Raw genomic sequence first — 26,515 nt, forward strand, 5'->3', positions numbered from 1 at the left:
TTTGATTGGAAAATTACAAAACGTCATTCAAGCTACATTTTAAGTAAGGGTGCTTTTATAAGGTACCACAATTTGATTAAAGTTTCCATCAAATTAAACTATTCTGCAAGCAAGTATTTTTCTCGTAGTGTATACAAGCGATCGATATACTTGGGTCATTTGCAGCGATCACTTCTCTCTATTAAAAAACAATTGTTTGAAACAATATATATATATATATATAGTCAAACTATTGTCTCGTTTTGTTTGAAACAATTGTTTATTAATAGAGAGAATATATATTTATATTTATATATATATATATAGTGGTCGAATCGTTGAAATACTGTGATCAAAAAGTAAGGTGAATTTGTTAATAAAACGTTAATTCTTAATTTTTATTCCAAATCATTTTCATCCCCTTTAAAGTAATCTCCGTTCGATAAAACGCAGCTTTTTCAACGTTTTTTACAGTGCTCGAAACAATTCGAATAGTCTTTTTCCGGCAAAGTCTACAGGTTCTTTATCGTTTCGGTTTTTATCTCCTCAATAGTATCAAAACGGTATTCCCTGGTTTGCCTTTTGTTTGCTGAAGTAACAGAAGTAGCACGGAGCCAAATCATGCGAATACGGTGGTTGAGGAACGATATCAGTTGAGTATGAAAATGACGCGTCTGAGACACAAAACATCGTTAAAAATGATTTGGGCCGAGCCAAAATATATTCAATCTTTTGACAAACAGATGCTTGGCAAATATTATAGACAGTCCTACCAATCTAGGAAAAAAAATACATGTCTTCCTAATGCCCGGAGTTCTTCGTGACAATTTCACGTTACCTTTTTATCTTCATTGTGTGTATGTATATATATATATATGTATATCTGTGTACGTTAATGAATGTAGGTGTACTAATTTGAAATCAAGACACATTGATGCGTGTGTTTTATTACTTTGCAACGGACATTAGAATTTAATTGCAGTAAAATAAACCTTCATACATTAGCGATACAATCAATACAAATAGAAACTTAATTCTTAGTAAACATTCTCCCAACTTAACAAGAATTGTTTCTACAGAACGGTCGTTTCGTTGAAAAGATAAAAAAAGGGTTCGAAACGTAATTGACTGTTACTTTTAGTTATTTTTTATAGAAACGGCACCCGCTTTTTAGAGTCGGCCTTTTTAAATAGCGTATTATGTATGGAAATGTATGGATTGTTAATGTAGAAAAATGTATGGTCAATGTGTGAGCGAATATTTTGTAATTGATTAAAAAAAATACTTATGTTAAAACACATTCACAAATTTTTTACACATTAAATTTTTTTTAATGCTTTTGTCAGTTCATCCGTAAGACGTCCATTTTGGAAATAGGCTTCTTCCACAGAATTTCAATAGGATCAGTGGGAAGCGGCCTGCATTCGGAGTCTTTAAAAGATCGTAACAAGGTCGTCTGTCGAACCTATGAGTCAACCTTCTACGTTGGTCTTGCCAGTCTTTGGTTTCCACTTCAGAACTTGAAGGCTTGAGCCTAGGCCACATTTAAAATTAATCAATTTTTAAGTAGTTTCTTTTGTATGACTTTTTGTGCAGTTAATACAAAAGAATTTTATGTGTAACTCTCAGGTAAACATATAAGTTTCTTTTGATGGAAAATAAAAAAAGGTTTTAATATTATATTGACGTAGAACCATTATTATCATTATTTTAGCCGGCTTAAAAATCCCCTAAGATCATAACGATGAGCGATTTTACGCTACACACATCTACAGATCTTCTTTAATATTAACTGTGTCTTCGGTTCAAATTTTGAGCATTGAATAAAATTAATAAGTTGAAAAAATATCATGCTCAAGTAGTTAAAGAGTATGTACCCGCTAAACGCTCCCGCTGCAACACGCACTCCAACACAACAAAATTAGTTACAGCTCACTGACGTGTGAAGAATCAAGCCACCGCCGGCGCGCCTGCACCTGCTTAGTTAGCGGGCTGGTTACAAAAGCCAATGCCCATATCGGCTCAACCATTCACACGCGGCTCAACCGTTTACACGCAGCTCGCCCGTATCATTGTCAGTTTACCTAACGATTTTGTCGCCTGTCTTAGAGTTAGTTACAATTTTGTTTTTGACGTGTTCAAACACGAGGAGAATATGAATCAGCTTAAAATTTTAAAGACTTGTCTATTGTATTCATTCGATTTTAAAATGTACTGCATTGTGTATAGTAATTTTTATGAAATGTTATTTTAAAAATTTTGGACTATTTTGGTAATTTTGCTTTCTATATGCACGGTATAACTTATCTAACACTGTGCAAGAATTATATGGGAAAACAACGCTCACAAACAAGTTTCTAGAGGATGGGCAGTGGCGTCCTTTTTGTAACATATAGCGCGATCGCCAACCTGCCTGCCGAGCGCGGCGATTATGATATATCCCTTGATAGATATCTTTGGGGAAGGCTTTTACCCTGCAGTAGGCATCTATGGGTTAAATTCGACTATATAAGATCGATTGTTTCTAAAACAATAAATAATGTAATGATTATATGTATATATATACTAGCTGATCCCGCAAACGTTGTTTTGCAAAAAAAAATTAATTAACAAATAAAAAATAAGGGTATATCGTAGAGGGGTAAAAATTTAGAGTTGTATGTATTTTTGTTTGCTGTATCGTAAAGAAATAAAAACAAAAAAAATCGTCAAAAAATTAAAAAAAAAAAAATTTAAGGGTGAACAACCCTTATCACTTAGGGGTATGGAAAATAGATAGTAGCCGATACTCAGACCTACTGAATACGCTTATAAAATTTGGTAAAAATCGGTCGAGCCGTTTCAGAGGAGTTCAAGTTCGAACACCGTGACACGAGAATTTTATATATTAGATAGTAAGGATAGGAAATTATTTCTTGTTTACCATTTGTTTCTACAGACTGTCCTTGTAATAGAAAAATAAAATATAACCCATTTAAAAGTAACTTTATAAAAAATGATTGGAAACAGGTTTAAAGGCTCTTGAGCTTTTTACAGTTGTTCACAGCCCTACTGTCGGCGTATCAATGTAACAATTCAGCTTAGCAGCGTTTGGTAAGAAAAGCGGTTTATTGTAACATCGTTACCACTCTTCCTCGTGCTGCGGAAGTAGAAATAGAGATTCCGCAATGCTTCGTAGACAAACTGCTCATCTGTGAAGTACTTCCACGCAACTCACAAAGTGTCTGTCGCAGGCCAACCATATTACGTCTCTATTTAATTCTTATCTTCTTTCAGATGATTGGCTGGAAGTGGTTGGAAGAGTTGGCAACCGTTTTTGAGGATCTCTCGCACTTCTCCTGTCTTACATAAGGATATTATATGAATAATTATTTCTTCACAGATATCTATTATTTGCACTCTCTTCTTTCTTACATCTTAATGTCAATTATTCTTTCGTCTTTCATTCCTTTTTATTCTTTATACCGTCTACTTTCGTCGCATTTCTTCTGCGAATTTGACATTTTCTGTATTATTTTATTTATGTAATTTTACATTTTTATATTAGGGCGACCGGAGAGTTATGTAAGCGACATATTGTCGCTTTCTTAAGTTAAATTCATACAACTACGTTTTTAACAACTTTTTATTCCTAATCAACAATATATTCTCCTCCATTATCAAAAACCTTTTGCTATTTAGTATACAAATTTTCAATGCCAAAAACATCATTAACCAATAAATACATTATGCATTTATTTTGAATTTTACGTTTTTGTGTATTAAAACTTTTTATTTTCTTAATATTGTGGTATATCACAGTTTAATTAAGATTTATTTTATTTATATTTTGTACTTCATATGATTATGGGTGAAGCATGCAGTTACATCTTTATTTGACTCCATATTAAATTATAGGTGCAGATATTACCTCCTCAAAGACATATAGCTTATAACGATGTCCTACTTTTTCTTCAAGGTCAAAAATCCTTGGTAGTGAGGGATACAACGCAAGGAGCATAATTAAAATGTTTAAATCTATCCGATTCCTTTAAAAATTACGGTACATAATCTTTTAGGGAGTTAAAAATAATGTAGGTAAATAAAAAAAAAAAACATCGAATCCACAGTTAAACATAATTTATTCCATATTATTTTAAGTATCACAGATTCATTTATTTTAAAAAGTCATCACATTAACAAAAATATATATAGTCTACGTCGGTTGAATGTCCCGATAGGAGACCGAGGTCGATACGAGACAACCTACTTGTTGCGACTGGATTATGTACATACTGACATCTTTCATCTTATATACATAGATGTGATATTGAAAAATCAATCCGGAGGTTTCCTAAGGGAACTCATTACAAAGTTAAGATATAAGGGCAATTGGCAGTCTATTACTCTTTAGGTTTTGTGATTGAATATAATATTACATTCTCGCAGGCGAAGAGAACTTTAATTACGATACGATAAAATAGGACAGTAAATGTATTTCAAGTCTTTTCATTAGGTTGTGAATTGTGAAACACTAACATCTATTACATTAAGCTCAGAACGGTCGCAAAGAGTCAATACGTTGTTGTTGCCAAACGATTTGATGGCATCGCAAATTTGGCACGACTAATTTTTATACAGCGAACACCAACTAAATGCACAAGCGAAATTAACACGTAACTTACACAATATATTTCGGTTACAATGAACACTCAAACACTTATATAAAATAACAAAATAACCATACGTCAACCAACAATCACATTGGCGTTTCTTTTAAAGACATTAGGCACTATTATTGCTACAATAATATAATATATTCCATCACTTATCTAAAGCATAGTTTCTATACAAAATATTCTACCGTGAATATTACAAATTTAGAACGCTAGCCCGAACAACTAACGTATTTTTTTTTCTTCTAACAAAACATTTAAACTACTCCCTAAATTTACCAACAAAACGTCCATACGTGTCTATTCGATAGACTGCTTCAATATTCATATTTCGATTGTGCAATTGTGAGAGAACGTGTTCATAACCAGGATGGTCGACCTTGGAGAAGATCAGCGGCGTCGTGGCGGTCCATCTGTCTTAATGCGGCTGCTAAAGAAGCTGTTGCACCAGGACCGCGTTCACGGCATTCCCATAGCTCTAAAATAGCTTCTGTTGGCGAGCTCTTCGTGGCAAACCACGTAGTGTACCGGTCTACGCCGAGTCTCGAAGCAAGAGCACGCCAATCATTTCCACGTGCGTTAGGCGGGTCTAATATAGCACATAGCTGTCTTTTAGTCCTGGCACTAAGTTTAAAAGGTCCTTCACCCGCGCATTCATTTATTCCCGTTTCGCTGACCGTTACCGTTCGTTTACCACTGTCACTTCCCTCATCACTGCGGCACATTCGAGCCTCTATCAAGTTTTCAGTTATGTTAAAACTCCGCTGAGATTCGGCGCGTGGTGATCTACCGCGTGGTGAACGGCTTCGTATATCCTCCAGCGATACTCTGAACATCTGTTTATACGACGGGTTTGTTCTTTGACATGCAGAGATACTAAAATCAATGCTGTCGCAATCATGAGTCCTTTCGAGAACAAAACTGCAGTGTAGTGCATTGTAATTCGAGCTCCATACGTGACTGAACGGTATCTCTTGGTAACCTAAGCCGGGTTTAGTCTTCCAACCGGGACTAACATGTTCTAAATTCAAACAGAGATTAGACCCACCATCTTGGAACAACAATGTTTTTGGTCGATCGATTAGAACACCGCCCAATTTCTTCTCTTGTTCCTGACAATAGTATGGGGCGCATGGTGTATCTTCGAAGATATAAAGTCGTATGTTATACTCGGGGGATACTTCATTAGGTACAGCTGGTGCGTAGATCGCTAACTGAAGAGCTTTTACCGCTTTACCATTGAAGCTTTCGCCGACTAATACGAAAGTCGATAAAATATCAGTTACTAAGTATATTTTGTCATTATCTAGCTGAGTAAATACCGGAGTATTTATTGTCTCCTGACCTAGCCCAACAACTTTCTTCCATTGAGGCTGTGCGTTGTCAGATTTAGAGCTATTATAATCTATGGCGTACAGGGAGAGATTCCAGAAGCCGTGTTTGAGACTGGCGCAGTGCGGTATCTGGAGTATGACTGACTTGTTCAGCTGAAGTCGGGGTGGACCACATTTTACTACGGGACTCAGTTGTGTGATACCTGGAGACAAAACAACACTCTTAATTGTTAACTATAAATTATGCAAAAATATTTCAGTTAACATCTGTCTCATAGCTTTAACTATGATCGGACACAGAAGACTAACAGAAGTTTGATGCTAAACAACATTATATACTGACTTAAAATATACTGAATAATGAACAACAGGAATGAAAGATAATGTGATAAGGAAAAAGAAGAACGAGTAAAATATATTGAGAAAAACAAAAGAAGAACGAAGAAATAAAATAAAAGAATGTGAATAGATGATCAGGCAAAAAATTGTGCACGTGTATCCAAGACAGAGGTTATACGAGACGCTCAAAAACAACGCTGTATAAAAAAATTTGAGGCATACTTTCTAAATGATTTAAATAATGACGAACTTAAATACAATATTCTTGATTCACTTTGCCATTAGAGGATTTTCCTTCTTCCTTTATTCTCATTGTTATTACTAAAATTGTTTAGTATTTACTTTTTATTTAATTATTTTTTAATTCAATGTTTCTAACAGCATAGGTATAATTCCAGGTTGTTTTCATTGTGCTAACAAATATTTAAAAATTGTAAATGGTTTTTTTATCATAACTACTATATAACATACTAGCTGTGCACGCGATTTTTTCCGCGTGAAATTTAACAAAAACTTATTTAGTTTATTTAATTTTTTTGTTTGACAATTTTTATTAAATCTTATTAAATCAGTTACATGCCAATAAGTCTTGTTAAAATCGGTGCAACCATTACAGAGCAATAATAGATTTAACAAAGAGACGTACAGACAGACTAACAAAAAATTATATAAATTGTAATTTTTGTATATGTACCGTATATATAGTCAAATACATGGAGTAAAATGCGGTTACTTAAATATTACAAACAGATACTCCAATTTTATTTTTTTATGTATAAGAGATTTCATATAATTATATATAAGGGGTATAGATACTTGAAATTTAGTAGACGTATTTATTTAGTCTAGTAGAAGTCAGATAAGGGTTCAGTGAAGTAAGTTTAATAGCTTAAATAAGTTTAAAACTAGACCAAAATAAATTTCAAACTAAAAATATACTTTTTAAGCAAGCGGAGAGAATTATTGTTAGATTTATTGGAAAAAAAATTCTTTAGATCACTTGAAACAGTGATAAACATTTAAAGGGTTCATGGTGTTATCTGTCGACTCCATCAGAGATAATGTGAATAGGCGTGTGAATAGACTAATAATAAATGTTAATTACCTTTTCCCATTCTAAATCTGTATCTATCATCTTTGACGACAGCGACGTACATTTGCTCCCTCCGGCACCTGCTAAGTGCCCCTTCTGGCACTGATAAGGCTACCCCGGCTGCTGGTAGAGCCAGTCTCGACCCAGCGCCGGATACGGACACAGACTGCGATGTCGATGAGTTGGAGACCAGTTCAGCTAGTTGGAGGGTAACGGATTCGTTCGCCGCGTCGTACATAGAGCCGGCTGGAACAAAAGTTTTGATTAGTTGCAAAGCCAATTTGAAACTCGTAGCGGCGCATTTGAAACTCCAGTGATTATCGCAGACTAACATCCGAATGAAAGAGCATTTTTATTTCTATCCACATAACTTTATTTCTAATTAAAGAAATTACCAAAATAATTTTTTTTGCAACATACTGATATAAACTAAGCTGTAAATATAATAGAAATATATCTTAACCGTAATTTAATCAATAAAAGACACATATACACACATATATACAAGAAATTTAGCTTTTCATAGTCTGTAGTTTTGACAAGTAAATATTAATACTTCTAAATAATACCATGTTTTTGAATTACGTTATAAGCTCAAGTGGTTGTCGATTCGACTTCGTCGAAATGCCCGCAACCTTTTCCTTCTCTATAGCATTTGTTTTAACCCGCTTATTGCCTCTTACCTTACATCTAGATTTATTTTCTTACGTGAGTCACATGATAAGTTGCTTAGATCATTGGAGAACTTGTAATTGACTATGCCTGCTCATTCAATGTTTATAGAGAAATATTTAACTACTCTCATTGTCAAGTACGAAATAAGTTACCAGAACTGATTAGATGCGATAAATCGCTGCCAGTGTTTAAAAAAGATAAAGAGCACTTCTTTAGCCTCTAAAATAGGATATTATATAGCATTTGTTATATATTCGTATTTATGTAATACCTTTTTCAGATAAATATGTATAGATATGTACATGTATATATGTGTATGTTAGCCTGAAAGTTTGTAAATTGTGAAAATGATCGAACAATACTCACAGCTAGTGAAACAGCTTGAAACGGAATGTTCAGATTCACTGTAGGGCTTGCTATCGTATTCGTCGCTTTGTCCCTTGCTGGAGGCGCACGGCGTTACCTGATGATCCACTGGCGACGCGTAGCTGTGAGAATAACTGTATTTTGATATTTTTTCCATCAATTTGAAATACCATTGCCGGGCAAAAAAAAAAGGCTTGCCTATACGAAATAACACTTGATACCAAGATTCAGTTCCACCGAAAGTTTATAATGTTTTGTCAGATACGTTGATGTTAAATTGTCTTCGTAACCCGATTCTATAGCCTTCAAATGTATAACATACACGTACGAACTCCTTTATTAGATAAAAAAAACTCTAAAACTATTATATATATTATATTATAACTCTAAAACTATTATAAACTATTCTTTAGTCAAAAAAGAACGAGATGGAATGACAAGCTATAAAAAAATTCAATAACTGAACTTTATATTACGAAAGCTCTAGGAAGAGTAGGGGATAGGATGACTAGAGACCACAAAGGCAGCACCTTCGTTAATCATAGCACCTAAAAGTCGAAAGAGCTAATTAAAAGTTAGTTTATGTGAAGGATTATACACAGAGATATAACGATAGATATTTATCATTGCAATTGCATGTAAATCGAAAACAGATGCATCGGTTTTGATGCGACGTAAATATTAAAGCCGACTGATACAAAATGAAACGAATATTAAAATAGTCCATCCAAATTATTTGATGTAACTACAAATGGCTTATTTAGTATGTATAGTCTTTGTTATTTTATTACATTTATTATTACTTAATGGTGGATCTATTTTACAATCTTTATGGGGCCTCTTTTTCAAACTTTATGGGTGGACAGTGTCTTTAATTACACTGTAATAATTTTATAAAGGTAGATTTATTTTTCTTAAATGGCAACACTACTCGTCCCCGTCTTTTGTGATAAATTCCAGTAAAAGGATTGAAGATGGTGGGGGTTGGAACAGTGTTTTGATTATTGAGTCGAGAGCTCGGTCACTCGTTCGATAACCATCGAAGTGATAAGTTGTCTAGTGGAAACTACGCTAGTTGGCCTATAAGTGTATCAAAAGTGGAATAAAACTATTTACTGTGCTGTGAATTGAAGTTTTTCTGATAACATTGTAATCACATTTAATTTCCATTTCCATCTTTCGTCCTTCTCAATGTCTTTCATTTTTTCCTCTAATTTCTTTCACAATATCTTTCATGCCTTTCCGTACTTACCTTCCATACATTGCCTCACTTCCTTGGCTTTCTTTTCATAGTTCTACAATTTCACATTTTAATAAAATAGTTTCATAAAGTGTAAAAGCATTTTATAATTTCTTTAAGGTTGTTGACGTCCAATAGAATAATTTATCAGGCGAATATAGTATAGAAGAGACTGGTATGAACAGATCAAGTCAGTTATAAAGATTATAAAAAAAAATAGGTTATTGATCTACCTGTTGGTTAGATGCGGTACATCGTAATGATGCTCTGCTCTTGTATCAGTCTGAGGGTGTTCGTATCTCGGTGGTCGATGCTGCATTAGATCTGGAGCCAAAGATAGCGACTGCTTCTCCACAGTCGGATACATCTCCGGTTGGAAATCTGTACAATTTACAAATTTATCAAAAACTTTCTCAGGGTTTACTTTATTTTCTATGTTGTTTCTTTTTGAGTTCTTCGCGCTAGAGTCCATATTTCGAAGCTGGCAGTAATTTACGGAGAAAATTGTGACCAATAAAGGTACTTATAATATGTATATGTATATATATTCCTAATATATCTTGTTAAGCAACTTAGAAAAACCTAAACTTGAATACAATGTACATATATATATATAAATATATATATATATATATATATATATATCTTCTTGTATTGTACTATCGAAGCCCACTGCAAAGGTATATGAAGGGTACGTACAGGATGATACTAACTTCTGGAAACTTTGTGGCCAATGGCAATTAGAATTAAAGGTAAATAGAATTATTTAATGAAATCAGCCGTTAACTTGCGGAAGTCCATCCTAAGTAAGAAAAGGACCAATATTTAGCCACTTCCGCACATGCAGTGGTAGTCGTGCAACAAATACACCGCCCGCCTGATAAATGCATATGCGGCAAACAATGCGAATCACACAACCGCCACCGCCAAATTACTCGAGTAATGAGACAGAGACGAAGACTACCACTGCATGTGCGAAAGTGGCTAAATATTGGTCCTTTTCTTAAATAGAATCATGTTATATATAGAAAATCTTATTTAATTATGTAAAAGATTTTTTATAAAGTTTAATTTATTAACACATACATTAACAGATGAAAGTAATTTACGGATATAATAATTACATCAAAAGCTTCCGGTTGGTTATCGTTGAAATTATGCTCGAACCAATTGATTGGTACCGGACCAAATTGGATTATATGTACCGATACTGTCCGAATTTAATTACCTGCTCATGCAAATTACGCCAGATAAATTCGACAGCGTGGAAATTCGAATTATGAATTAAAAATTTATAAACTTTTGCGTATTATTGTATATGTATGTGTCACATAATATCTTCTTCTATTGGACGCTCAGTGCAAGGCTAAAATATCCCACGAAGATCGCATCTATCTAATTCTCGCGACAGTAACTATGTCTTCAGTTCATCTAGTTGACAGCCTTTCTACCCCGCGTCTACCGCCTCGTGTTCGCCATTGTAGAAGGTTCTTCGCTCTACGTCGATGATCTGGATTCTTCTAAGGATCTACTCATTTCGAAATCACTCAGTGAAACTTCGTAACATTACTCTATCATATATATACCATATATTACTCCTTTAAATATTAACGAACCTTCTTGTAGTGAATTAGGAATTACAATTACTGTAAGGTTAGTATAAAATAAAGTATTTATTTAACTTATAACACCATAATAAACAAAAGATATTATTGTATCAAATTATCTTACAATCGCAAATCAAGTTATTTAGTTTGTATATATTCTTTCCTCGGTGTTTTCTATCATAGAAGTGGTCTAACTTCATTATCTATCCATATCCAATCTTTGTTATAAATATGACCAATAGATATAAATTTAGCCGATGAAACAGACTTAGACAAGCCAATGTAACTTTACCATGTAAATGCAAACTTTGTCTATCGCTTTTTAACGCTGATCTTTTATTTTTCTGTCTATGAATATTTATTTCATACGCATATATGTAGTAACACAGTTAATTAAAATTGCAATCGTACTTAAAATGATCTTCGTTATATTATTAATAATTAAAATTGAATATTAATTTCATTGAATAATTTTAAATACTGAAAACTCGTACGAATAAAGGTCTTATTGAATGTTTTGATTTTTAACGGGTAACGTTTGGATAGATCGTAAAATAATTATTTGTTTGTGGAAATACAATTGTTTAGGTTTGTATAAATATATGAAAAGATCCGCAGAAGAACCGGAGGCACCAGCTTCGATTGCTTTTCTGAAGTTGCAGTGGGCAAGATACATAGTCCGTGCAACCATCAGCCAGTAGACGAGACTTGGGGAGGCCTCCAACTTGGTAGACAGATGTCTTAGTCATGTAAAGAGATAACGACTCTGTGTTTGGCACTAATTGGTGTAACATAGCTCCTGAAGATGCTACGTGGAGGGGTGAAACACGTGTTGAGTGAATTAGCGGTGGCAGTTGTGTAATTCGCATTGTTTGCCGCATACGCATTTATCAGCGGGCTGGCGGGCGGTGCACTTTGTTGCACGACTACCACTGCATGTGCGGAAGTGGCTAAATATTGGTCCTTTTCTTACTTAGGCTGGACTTCCGCAAGGTAACGCCTGATTCTATTAAATGTCTTAGTCAAGATCATGGTTACAGTGGACGTCCATCAGCTAAAGGAATGAATGAAAGTATATTTTACCTGTTCTCGTCATTGTGTAAAGAGAATGATCTCTTGTCTTCCTCTGAAGAAGTTTGTAAACAACCGCTGCGCCGGAGAGGAAAACGAGTACTGCCACAGCTATACCGATATACAGGGGGATGTCACTGTGGGCCGCAACTGTGGGAGATAATTTAATGTTAGACTTTTAAGCTATTATCTGTATTAAATAAAAAAAACAACTTATTTTTATTTGATGTTCACAATATGATATCATTTTGTTTATAGCTTCTTCATTCTCTAATTTAATGAAATTCGTTTATTTATTTACAAAAATGTTACATATAAATAATTTGTTCAAATAATAATATGTAAATGTGATACTGATGATTAGGATGATGATATTACATATATATAAAGCAGATATTTGTTTTGAAAAATAGAACCATCCGAGATATTTACAACTTAGAACAACGAATCTCCTTTATAAAGTAGTTTATATAGGTCAATATTGTTACAGTGGCATCATAATAAATTCAATAAATTTTGGGACGTCAATGGTGTATTTAAAAGGCACTGAGAAAAAATGGGTGTACCAAAGTTTCGACTGCCAAAAGTCTCATACATTTGCAATAAACGGAATTAGATTTTTTAATATAACTTCACGTAACATTTTTGGACTACCATTTACAAAATTCAAAACGCATATTAAAAGTAAATTGAAAAAAGTCTTATTACTCAATAAACGAATATTTAAACGACAAGAACCTTTGGCAATGAATTGTCGCCTGATTATTTTGATTTCATGTAGGCTATATCCGATATAGTGTGTATGTATCAATTCGAGTTTAACTTTATCAAAAGAAAGGTTGTTGTGGAGTTTCTTCCTGCTTCTTCTACACAACTATAACACCTTGCGAAGCAGAGTAAAATAAAACAGATTAAACTAATAAATAGATACTTAGTTGAAGATCAAAAAGAGTTCTGTTACAAGTTCCAATGTTGAATAAATGGATTTTATCTTTATCTCTGCAATTTTTTTGTTTATGCGCAATTTTCTATTTTTAATTAACATCTACGGAATTAGGAACCTTCTAAAATAGATAAACGATATCGGTAAAGCTGTTCTCAAGCTAAGAAATGTGGTTAATTATTATGCATATAGTTTAAATTTCAATACATTCAAAATTTATTAGTGTAAAATTAACAAAAAAAAGGAATTTATTTATACTAATTGAAAATGATATTATGTCGGCAATGAAATTATAAAAATGTGTATTTATAAGCTTTTGTATTGAAAACTGTCACCTTTTCTCTCCACTGGGTTGTCTTAAGAAAATCCTAGTGTTGTTTGCACAGAAAGCTTTTTTTAAGACAACAAAGCGAAATAAATTGTACACTGTCTACATCGGAGTTTCCGCGAGCTTTTTAGCGAAAAACCATGCCGCTACGCTGTCATTGTCAAGCAGTTTAAGGTTTTTTTTTTTATATTATAAAGTTGTTTAATTTTCTATCATTCTCAAATAATAAATAGCGGGATCTAATATGGATTACTAATAAAATTCGGAGGCACCCGGAATTTTGAATTACAAAATCATGGAACATATCGCATTACACGTCTCATTAGGTCGGCTCACTAGATACAGTTCTTTTCAAACTGGAGCAGTGTCCAGAATTTTGAAATACAAAAATGTAGGCAGTACGGCATTGTGCCTCTCACTAACTCCTTGGTTACACTATACTAAACGGGTCATACAATTTGCGCCATTTTGAAATATAAAATCCGGCAGCAAGGTATTGTCCGTCTAATCTCGTATTTACACTAGATACGGTTGTTTAAAAAGTAGAACGCCATATCAGAAATTTTGAAATATAAAATCTCCCTCTCTATCTATCTATCTATCTCATCTCTGTGTTTGGTAATAATCGGTGTTACATAACTCCTGAAGATGCCCCGTGGAGGGGTGAAACACGTATTGAGTGATTTGGCGGTGGCAGTTGTGTTATTCGCATTGTTTGCCGCATACGCATTTATCAGCGGGCTGGCAGGCGGTGCACTTTGTTGCACGACTACCACTGCATGTGCGGAAGTGGCTAAATATTGGTCCTTTTCTTACTCAGGATGAACTTCCGCAAGGTAACGTCTGATTCCATTAAATATATAATGTAAAATAAAATAAAGAATATATAGTGAGGAGTGTTGTATGCAATCATATAGCTTAGCGGAAATGAAAATATATATCCTTGGTACATTTAGACGCTTCGTCAGTTAACAAAAAGGAATTGAATAATATCAGGACATATCGAAAGCTATAAAAGGGACCGCGTAATTGCACTACACCTTCCTATGATAAGCTTTTAACGATTTTACGAGTTCGACCGTAAAATTCGAAATAGTCTCCTACGAAAACAACGCTCTATCTATTTTATTTTGTAAACCCTATCAGTATGTTTTTAAGGTTCAAAATTGTCACATCGCTTTCGTAGAAACACCAAAACTGTATCTACATCAGGGGTGACAAACTCACGGCCCACGGGACGCATGCGCTATAGATTTTTTGGGTCCTAGTCAATATATACTTTCGTTCAATTTTTAATTTAACCTCGGTCTTTCAAATTCCTCCCGGCACAGTAAAGATATTATTAAAAAGATATCAGGAATAAGGGCGTAAACAATAATTTACGTTTAAGTATGTAAGAAAAGGACCGATATTTAGCCACTTCCGCACATACAGTGGTAGTCGTGCAACAAAGTGCACCGCCCGCCAGCCCGCTGATAAATGCGATTACATTCACATTAAGAATGTAATCGCATTTATCAGCGGGTATGTAACATAACTCCTGAAGATGCCCCGTGGAGGGGTGAAACACGTGTTGAGTGATTTAACGGTGGCAGTTGTGTAATTCGCATTGTTTGCCGCATACGCTTTTATCAGCGGGTTGGCGGGCGGTGCACTCTGTTGCAGGACTACCACTGCATGTGTGGAAGTGGCTAAATATTGGTCCTTTTCTTACTTAGGATGGACTTCCGCAAAGTAACGCCTGAATCCATTAGATTTTTTTAAGTTTGACACCCCTGAACTAAGTCGTACGAATCGATGGCATCACATGATATTATTTATGTCATCGCGTCCCAAAGTTTACGATTAGTTCTGGACCGCATTTTAACGAGCTGTTTTTATTTTCGTGTCATAAGAAAGGATTTTTTATGCAACGATATTAACGCGGGGGATGTCTACGGAATAATTACATGCATGTAAATTGTTTATACAGTGGTAGCTATGGTTTATAATTTCAGCCGGTACATGGCCGCTATAGGAATAGGCTTTTCCCAAATAGGGCGATTATAACTGATCTTGCGCTGCTCGCTTCCAGCTACTTCCCATGACTATGTCGTCGATCGAACTAGTAGAGTCTCGTAAATCTCCCGATCGTACTAGATAGAAGCCTTTCTGGAGTTTCTTCTGCCACTTCACCCAGTGTCTAACGCTTTCCGAAGTGCTTTGTGTAAGCCAGGCAATAGCAACTGACCAAGTTGAGGTTCAGCCCATCGGGCGCCATTGTGTCCATGCTCAAGCCGTGGTCCACCCTCGGGGATCCATGGAATGAGTCACTCAAAGAAGCATCTGCTGCAGCAATCCAAGAGCTTGGCGGACTCTTAATGTGATGAAATAATCGTGGCTCGAGCTTGGGGTAGTCCAGAAGCTCGCGAGCTTCTGCGCCCTGTCGCCTGGAACCCGTAGAGACAGCAACTGTCATTTGTGCAGCAGTGGTAGCCCATTCAAAAAAGTTGGTCGATTGTTAGAAATAGTTAATTAAGGTCTCAGGTTTGATTCTCAGTAGCTTCAGGATACACATTTTCGAATTTTAAAATATAGATTTTGTTCACAATCAGTAAAAAAGATTGTCGTAAGATTAAAAGTCGAAAAAAGGTTTATCTCGATTACAAGAATATTAAATATTTCATTGTAAGCTTCTCTTTTATATCGGAATTAAAATGTAGAGAAATTTTATTGACGATAGATCCTTTTTGTAGGCGGTTTTGTAGATATTTTGGCGGAACATATTGTATATGGCAATGCTACCTTATATATAAGGTATTGTAAAAACAAAAATAATGCGACTCTACTTTGAACAAAAAAATCACCTTCATGCACCCACTTTAAATTCTATTTACTCATTAATAATTAGTTGAATTGAGTCAAATTTCTAAGGAGTATTTAATATATTTTAAAAATCGACCAGACTTCGCCCGATAGAAGCATAGGTATGGTAAATTCCACGGAGAAAATTCGACGCGTAGCCAGAAAAAAAAAACTAAATAATCTGCGGCAGCGTTCGGCGCCGGTGACGTCATCGTTCGACAATCCGATAACGATCGTAATTAAAACTGCTCTGAGTCGACGGGTCCCTATTCTGTGCCTACCCGTATTACCAATGATTGGAATATATACCTAACAGAGATATACCTTTTTCCGGTATTTCGTGGTCGAACTAATGTCTGTTGTAAAAATGGAAATACGTGAAAATAAATCACAACCAATTGGTATATTTTGAATATGTCTTTTTGTTATAATTCTGACACCATATGTAATCCTAAAATCGACTAATATCGAATGATTCTGAAACTCTATATGTACGTTTATCTGGTCATAGCGTTTATTTCCACAGACATCCATTGCAAGGATTAGGCCTTCCACAAAGTCTGGGGGTAAGTATGGGGGGTATACCATAATCGCCACGTTTGGCGGGTTGATGATCGTAGCACGAGACTTGCGATATTAGGTCGCGAGTTCGGTTCCCGAGACACGATCTTATGTAATTCAATTTGTGTATTAATTATATAGTATTGCCACTGCTCAGAAACAAGTTTCTAAAGGATGTACAGTGGCGTCCTCTGCGTATCATAATACCACACTGTGATAGCCAACCCGCCTGCCAAGCGTGGCGATTATAGTATATCACTCCATAGATATTTCTTGGATAGACCTATGCCTTGCAGTGACCGTGACATTTGCCTAATTTAATTTTACTGTCAAATATTTGTTAATTCTACTTTATGCGGTTGGTTCCTTACCGCCTTGAATCTCCTGTCCAATTATTTTTTTTTTATTTAATATTCTTTATTGTACACGTTAAGCTACATTTAATAACTCTTACAATAATATATAAAAAAGTACAATGGGCGGTCTTATCACATAAGGCAATCTCTTACAGACAATCATACTATTTTTAATTTTATAATTACGACATTTTTAAAACGTGATTAGAACAGCAAGATTTTGGTCTATCCACCGATTATGCATTCTTTTTTCAAAAACGTTTCTAATCAGTTTTTTTTCTTTACCCTTTGATCAGAATGCCAGTACTGTTGATAAGAAATTTTATTCCGGCAACTCGGAATATCAGCAGTGCTGGTATGAAGTTTAATTTCGGCAATTCGAAATTCAAATTGAATAATTAGGTTGTATATAAAAAGTATAAGGTATCTAGTAGTAAGAAGGATCAACGCCAAAGGAGTCTTATATCGGTCCCATAGCGTATTACAATCTAGAAAACTACAGGATGTGAAATTTTATAAATTCTTTTAATAAATGTATGTAGAAATTATATATTTTATAGTGTTATTTTCTTAATTAAAAAGTTATCCAACATTTTTCATAATAAAATATATATCATTACCGAGTTGTTAGAAGTAAATGTGAAAATAATTTGCGAATGCAAAGGTTTAATATTAATATTTTTATAACAAAAAGTAAAGTAAAAGTGAGAAAGTTAAACAAAGAACCAATTAGATAATCTTGTTCATATAAAAAGCAGAGAGATATTAAGAAAATGTAATAAAAATTAAAATAACGATTGCGAAAGACTTAATTAAGAATGGCTGTTATTTAAACTTTTTCGTAAATTAGCGAAGGGTAAATGTAAGCGTGTAGATTCCAACTAATGTGGTCATCCATCAAAGAAACTTGCTAAAAGTTACACAAACCATTCAGTACTCAGCGAAATTAACATATTCCACTTAAAACCATCCTCTGGAACTTAGCATTCGCTGTTCAAACGCGTTGCTTAACTGCTACTACATGCAGGTAAAGTCATTTACTTTATTTAAGTAATTCAGCGAGTTGGAATGAAAAGATTTTTTTTTATTCTATCTAAGTAACATTTTCACGATCTTTGCTGTTAACTGCACATAATACTTTTTACACTAGAAATATTTAAATTTCGAATATACCTATTTAACTGAAATGCATCGTAAGAGAATTACAAAAAAGAAATTTGTTAACACATTAATTTTAATATTTTTGTAATTGTAGGCTCTATGGTCGTGTTGTTCTTTGCTCCATTCAATCGCATGGGGACAAAAACTTCATGGAGTAACGGGAGATAAATGTGCATCTTACATTAAAGATAAAATTAAGTAAGAAACGGACCAATATTTAGCCACTTCCGCAAATCTTCAGTATGTTACACGAATTAGTGCGAAACCTCTCTGACTGTGACTCTGTATTTGGCACTAATCGGTGTAACATAACTCCAGAGGATGCCCCATGGAGGGGTGAAACACGTGTTGAGTGATTTAGCGGTGGTAGTTGTGTAATTCGCATTGTTTGCCGCATACGCATTTATCAGCGCGCTTGCGGGCGGTGCACTTTGTTGCACGACTACCACTGCATGTGAGGAAGTGGCTAAATATTGGTCCTTTTCTTACTTGGGATGGACTTCCGCAAGGTAACGCCTGATTCCAATAAATAGATAAAATTAATTTATCCAATATTGGAACTTTTAACAGAACTCTTATTGATTGTCAATTAATTTATTTTTTTATTTCTCAGTCTAGTCTACTTCGCAAGGTGTAATAGTTGTGAACAAGAAGCGGGAAAAACTTCATATTAAATAACTTGATATAACATTTTGATTTATAATATCAATTTAATATAATGATAATTATTTTATGTATAATCAGAATATTTGCAAAGCTCTCTGCTCTAAAGCTCTCTCGCATTGGCATAAATACCGCATGTCAATGGTCGCCATCTTGTTGAACTTCTAACGGGTTGACGTGTATTTTACCGAAGTACCAATATACTATGTAGATTCCTACCTAATTGTTTTTATAATCGATATTAAATGGCCGTATCTCTCTAAAATGACTTCTTGGGTGATCTAGTGTCAATGAACACAAAAGCAAGTAAAATTTTACAAATAGATTATAACGAGAATTTTAAATTTATACTACATTTTTAATTTATTAATAAACTGATTACTATCTTATGAGATCATAATTGTAAAGGATACATGATGAAAGAAAGAGAAGGTAGATAATAAGAGAGAGAAGTATCAATGCAATTTGTAAATGTTTCTGATTGACTTTTTGTTAAACCTTTTTACGAAATATAATTCAATATTTCAAACGCAAACGCCCAACGTTTTTAATTTATGTAATTAAAAATAATGCTATAAAAACAGAGTCCTTATACTATTTCGTCTGTAAACCACACCGATATTGTAACAGTTACAAACGCGCGTTAAGCTCCGCCGTCAACGCGTCGTCTCCGCCGGTAACAAACGGGCGTCTTAAACGCCCATAAAGCGCGTAACCGATGGAAGCCATTTCAACGCTCCGTATCGAACTATTTCATCCCTCTGAGCGGAACACTTTGCGGAACACCTTATTAGCGTCTAAGTTATAAAATAGCGTTTTATTGACGCATCGATTGAATTTTCGAATGTAGCTATTTTTAACAACATTTAGCAGCTGTTAGAATTTACTGCGCTATTTATTTAAACGTATAATCAAACTATATTTCGCTTTGAATCATAGCTGTTACTAATAAAAGAAGTATGACAAAAATCCATAAATTGACTTAAACTAGAATAAAATTGCGCTTTCATATAAAGATATCCTTCAATTAAAAAATTGGAATCGGAAGATTCCAGAACACATTAGCGTTTCTCTTTGTGATCGTTTTTTTGTCGTTTACTAGTCCGTCTCTGACCACCAACTCGCCTGTTTGAAAGTGACGTTGTGATCTAAGAAGCAAGCAGAACTGTTTACTCTCACCTTAAAGGGACCTGGGTTATATTTTATACACGATAACTACAATAATTTAATCCCAAGTTCTAACCTGTATATCAAAGATATCTCTTTTAATATTTTTTTGGATGACGTGTTAAATTTTTTGTATAATATTTCTAAGGTATCACGATGTAATTTGTTATGTATGCTTATATACTTTGCAGGCAATATAAGGACTTACTAAGTCGCGTTTTTTACTTTGTTTACAACGACGAATAATTAACTTGCTCTCTCTACGTCGATGTTTTTCAACAATTTACCATTATTTTTTTGTTCGAAAAGTTTTCTATAAGTTTGTTTACGTATCAGGTATAGATGTAAAAAGCTCTAAAGGGCTGTATACATCGCTCAGCAGGCTATAAAAAGCTTTATAGCTTTTAAAACAATTTCCAATCAGGCTGTATAAAGTGATTACATTGAAATAGTTTGCATTTAGTTTTTATTTTTTTTAAATAGGACAGTGCAATAATTCTTCGCAATTCAGTCTGCAGGGAGAGATGGTAAACAATACTTAATTTTAATATGAATTATAAAAACACTTTTTGCTACATCATCATATCAATATTTATTATTTTTCATGTCTTTGATTTTTGTAAATTTACTCAATTAAAGCATATATCTATAACCAATAATCAATCATCCTGTATCTGTGAATAAAACTGAGACTTAAGTATGTACTCGCAAGCCATCAAATGTTTTAGATACCTATTTCGAAATGTTATTACGCGGTCACGTAACATCGTAGTAACATGTAAGAAGCGCCTTTAAAACTGCGATATAAATACTTACGAAGCAGCCGCAAGTTTTACTATCTCACGATGTTTGTAATTCAATAAATCATTTAACATCCGCTACTATGTTACGAAAGTTACGTAAGTGTTCCGATGTTATAACATTATATTTATATTTTGCGCAACTTGATACTATACTACCAAAATGTGAAAAATATTTTTCCGGTAAGAAAAGGACCAATATTTAGCTACTTCCGCACATGCAGTCGTAGTCGTGCAACAAAGTGAACCACCCGCCAGCCCGCTGATAAATGCGCATGCGACAAACAATGCGAATTACACAATTACCACCGTTAAATCACTCAACACGTCACCCCTCCACGGGGCATCTTCAGGAGTTATGTTACACCGATTATTATTAAATACTTCTTCCTCCTTCAAAAGTTATTAAGATGGTTAACTGTGTGTCAATGTGACTAACACTTTTACTTGACCTCTCATCATTTATTCCTATGTACCAAATATGAGGCAGAGGGCGTTCACAGTAATTCGCCACCCAAAGCGGTCAGGAGCCTCGCGTTTTACTTCGCTCCACGTCATTCCAACTGCCTTCACTTCTGCAACGATCGTCCGCTAGGTTTGCTTTGGGTGGCCACGTCTTTGCTTTCTTTGAGGATTCCATCTTAGGGCTTGCTATGTGATCAGGGTCCCTTCGAAGCGTGTGGCCTTTTTTCACTTGCGGCATTTGATCTGCTTGTCGATAGGCATCTCATTGCAGCGTTTCCAGAGATCTAGTTGACTTGACATCTCACCTTTCTTTTATTTGTATAAAATGATGTTAGTATAAAGGATTTTTTTAATTGATAATGAAGCTTGTGATCAGAAATAAATCCGCCTGTTTGATGCGTATCTAAAATCAGAAGGATTAGGAGCAAGTCATCTATATCACTATCACTTCAGCTATAAGAGGATTGCTGCTGGATGTAAGCTTCTCCCGGAGATTTCTAGTAGAACAGTATAGAAGTGGCCTACATCCAAGGTCTTCCCGCGTACTTTGTGGGCGCATTGTCGGTCAAATTGTACTAAATGATTAACAACTGATCCTATTGAATATGTATGAGAAGCGTATGTCCAATAGTGGACTTCTTATGGCTGAAATAGTTCTTTTTCAGAAGATACTAATGTCCAACACTGGTTTCTATAGCAGTAGTACATCACAATATTTTTATTAATAAATCTAACATCGTTTCTAACGTATCCTGATAGAAGTTCACAACTATCACAACTTTAATGCTTTTACTTATGTTATCATATTTCACCCTAAGACCTATGTTTGAAATTTGTACACTGCAAACATTAGTCAGTGCCATTCGCATATCAGAGTTGCAGTTAGATTGTAGATACGAAATCCAATCGAAATATACAGGCCCTTGTCGCGTTAGCCATAACATGGTAGGAGGCCTTTCCGAATTAAATTCTACAGTACTAGTCGTTATGGGAATGTAACTCTTAATATTATCAACCTTAAAGGTTATAGCCGTGTGTGTGGTGCGGACGGATATGTGGATCGAGTTTGCGAACACCCGCTGCGTACACTCGGCGAAATCACAACAAATCATTCACGGAGCCCACCTCCGATAATGAGAACTGCATCGGGTATAAATCCCTTATAGTTTTTTGTTTGTTATGGCGTTAAAAAGCCAAGTCTACGACAGAAATAATTGCTAGGTCTGGTTTATCGTTCCACACATCTTTAACTGAATCATTATTTGTATTAATGTACAATCAAAACTTTTTTGTGCGATCCTTTTTTGTGCTATTTTTATGTGCGTTTTTATTATGAATCAAAAAAGTCGACATTTTTTTATATTCTTTAATATTTTTACCTTATTTTATTTCCATACTCATTTTTCGTCGTTCTCAATGTCTTTCATTCTTTTCTCTAATTTCTTTGACAACATCTTTCATTTCTTTCTGTACTTAATTTGCGTTTCCTCCAAAGTTCTACAATTATAGGTTTATTTATTTTATCATTTGTTTAACAATTTATTTACTCATAATTCTTATTTACATTTTTTATCTATATCGAACTTAATTAACATTTCTATTATCAGCATTTTGTCACACTTGTTTATAATTTTTATTATTATTATTCTTTTTTTATTTATTTATTGCGTTCTATTGTTTTCCCTGTTACCTTTTTGTAGAACTTCTAAAAGATCTGACGATGATCCTCTTTACTCATCAGTGGATCGATATGATCCTTCCTATTTTCTATATATATATCTTGATAACCTTTCTTTCATATGAATCGTTGTGTAGTAATTTTTTTTTGAGTTGTAAATATAAATAATAATTATAAATAGACAGATTGAAGAGTGAATATTTTTACTCACATTCAATCTCTTTATTTATTAATACTACAACCACTAGGGTTCTTATATACTAATAACTTTTATATGTAGATGGTTTGAGTGGTATCCTAGCGTTAGAGAACTGTGTCGCGATCTTAGGTCGCAAATTCGATTTCCGGACACAATCTTATATATAGGGTGGGCCAAAAATTTTTGCAAATAGCAACACTTGATTTCTCCAAAACCGTGAGAGTAAGGGGCCAACGGCGAGACGGAGCACATCTCGACGATGTAATTTTTAAAAAATAAATTTTAATAAATGATAATTACGGTAAATAAATCAATATATAAATAAAGGAAAATAAATAAAGGATCCAAAGGATGGGCAGCAGCGTCCCTTACCTCTGTCTGCACTGTGATCGCACACTCGTGGCGATTATGGTATATTCTCCCATAGATATTAATGGAGAACAAATTGACTTCCCTATAATGATATCCTTTTACTTAAAAAGATATGAGATTTAATGGAATCAGGCGTTACCGCTGCCATTAGACCGATTAGACTCTGTGTTTGGCACTAATCGGTGTAACATAACTCCTGAAGATACCCCGTGGAGGGGTGAAACACGTGTTGAGTGATTTGGCGGTGGCAGTTGTGTGATTCGCATTGTTTGCCGCATACGCATTTATCAGCGGGCTGGCGGGCGGTGCACTTTGTTGCACGACTACCACTGCATGTGCGGAAGTGGCTAAATGTTGGTCCTTTTCTTACTAAAGATATGAGATTTCTAAAAGAGTTTTCAATTGAGAAGAGCCCACAAATATCTCCGTTTTTTTATATGCTAACTTTTACAAAACCAATGAGGTATCAAAATATTTAATATGTATAACACAATAGTATTTTAGACTATAATTGTACAGAGCTATTAAAGCCTTATAGTTTACTTAAGAACTTTCACTATACGAATGAAATAACGAGAGATGAAAAGCGTGTATAAAATTTCACCATTTCCCCTTTGTAATGGCAATTAGACTAATGAAGAGAGCTGGGTTGCCGCCCCGGCGAATGAATGGTCTTTAAAGCGTTCTTCGCATTCACCGCACACCTTTCATGTGGGTAATTTACTGATGCTCCATATTCTAGAGTCTCATATAGCTTTAGATGTATTAGTCGGCATCCAACTACGGGCAGTAGGGTTTTACCTTGCGATCGATATACCCACACGAAGCGTAACCCGGTGCGTCTATGTTCAATTTTTATATGATACTAGCTGATCCCGCAAACGTTGTTTTGCAAAAAAAAATTAAAGTTTTTAATTAAGAAATAAAAAATAAGGGTTGATCGTAGAGGGGTGAAAATTTAGGGTTGTATGTATTTCGGTATGCTGTATCATAATAAAATAAAAACCAAAAAATTTGTTTAAAAAATAAAAATAAAAATTTAGGGGTGGACCACCCTTATCACTCAGGAGCATGGAAAATAGATAGTAGCCGATTCTCATATCTACTGAATACGCATATAAAATTTGGTAAAAATCGGTCAAGCCGTTTCAGAGGAGTTCAAGTTCGAACACCGTGACACGAGAATTTTATATATTAGATTTTCTAATAATTTCCAGTCAGTTTTTTCAATAATTGTTTACATATATATACACATATAAGTGTATTTTTATTTTTTTATTTTTTGTCAAACAATATTATTGATTACTATTAATTTTTATTTTTGAGACATTAATTTATCACCCATAACACGAAACATCATCATTCGTTCGCCATATTCGTTTCAGCTGAAAACAACATGTACTGTGAAAACAAAATGAAATTCATTGTAATAACAGTGGCGTCATCTGTCGATAATAGGTCATATTAACTTAGTAACCTTTGTGAGCATATAAACAACAACTTTGCTAAAGTTAATCATATGATAAAATTCATAGTTTAAAATTGTATAAAGGACATACAGACTAGCATTAATTTGTGTATATATATATAGATATAAGAAACGAAAAAACTCGATGTTTAGTCACCTAATGACTAAGGTAAATATGTCTTTAATAGTTTATTTAACAGTTCCGTTATTTCATTAAAAAGTGCGGCTTAAAAGGGCTATATTAAGTTTCTTCAGCGAAATTGAATAAATTCATCTTTACCAATTATAAGAAGTATTTCTTAAGTAAAATATTCCTTAAAATAAAACAAAACCGTCTAACAATCTAGATGAAGAGAAATCGAGAGACGATACGTAATAAATAACAATCAGCCTCCTCGGGAATATAAACAAAGGCAATCTATAAGCAAATATGACGGAGATTGCAGATTTATTTAGCGTAAAAATCGAGCCAAGGCACACGAAAGACAGCCGCGGGGTGTACATCAAATATTCGATAAAACGAAATAGGAAATTGAAACAGAATCATGGCGACCACGAAAATGATTTATTGGCGTTGTAAACAAAATATTGACTGATCATTTTCATTTTCCATTTGGTGTATTGGATTGGGACCGCCGAGGGAGATGCACGTTTCCAGCTGTTAGGGAGAGGTAATAAATGTTTAATCGTTGTGTTGTTCTTGCTTTCATTAACGAAGATTTATTGCACACGGATCGTAATGTATTTTGAATAACGGCAAATGTATAAGCACTTTAAATTCAAATAGTCCAACTTATAACTGAAGCAAAAGTTAAATTATACAACTTTACATAAAAAGAACTATAATAAATTTTCGGTAAGCTTAAGATTATCTTATAAGAAAAGTTTGAAGTATAAAAAACGAAAAGACAATAGAAACGCGTCCAATTTCGTGAGAGAGCATTAAACTACGTAATTGTAAGTCATTTGCTGAAGGTACTCGTATAAAATTTTAGGTCCCTATCCTAAATTTAGACGATATTATATGACACAGATGGTCACGGCTTCCGATTTTAGTATCTCTCGAATCTTTTCAAGGCGACCACCCGCACTTGACCTCTGATATTTGTTATCGCTACGGACTTACTCTCGGCTGTAAAGGTGTTACGTAT

At 34.4% G+C, this 26,515-nt stretch overlaps 1 protein-coding gene across 3 annotated transcripts in view; it reads right to left on the bottom strand.

Moving 5' to 3' along the window:
* Nucleotides 1-4,083: 4,083 nt before the first annotated feature.
* LOC137930964 (netrin receptor UNC5C-like) overlaps nucleotides 4,084-26,515 on the bottom strand; it is a 115,181-nt gene continuing 92,749 nt past the window's right edge. For 2 of the 3 annotated variants that reach the window (XM_068774340.1, XM_068774339.1), the window contains exons 8-12: nucleotides 12,372-12,509; nucleotides 9,915-10,062; nucleotides 8,442-8,575; nucleotides 7,413-7,646; nucleotides 4,084-6,171 (exon numbers count right to left, since the gene is read on the bottom strand). In XM_068774340.1, coding sequence (XP_068630441.1) covers nucleotides 4,994-6,171; nucleotides 7,413-7,646; nucleotides 8,442-8,575; nucleotides 9,915-10,062; nucleotides 12,372-12,509 — 1,832 coding nt within the window. In that variant the 3' untranslated portion in view covers nucleotides 4,084-4,993. The remainder of the gene's footprint in view (nucleotides 6,172-7,412; nucleotides 7,647-8,441; nucleotides 8,576-9,914; nucleotides 10,063-12,371; nucleotides 12,510-26,515) is intronic. The other variant, XM_068774341.1, reaches the window with a different exon arrangement.

This window comes from Battus philenor, unplaced genomic scaffold (genome assembly GCF_028537555.1).
Source record: "Battus philenor isolate CCGP_79_NKW_IND1 unplaced genomic scaffold, ilBatPhil1.0.hap1 SCAF_7, whole genome shotgun sequence".
NCBI classification, from domain to species: domain Eukaryota; kingdom Metazoa; phylum Arthropoda; class Insecta; order Lepidoptera; family Papilionidae; genus Battus; species Battus philenor.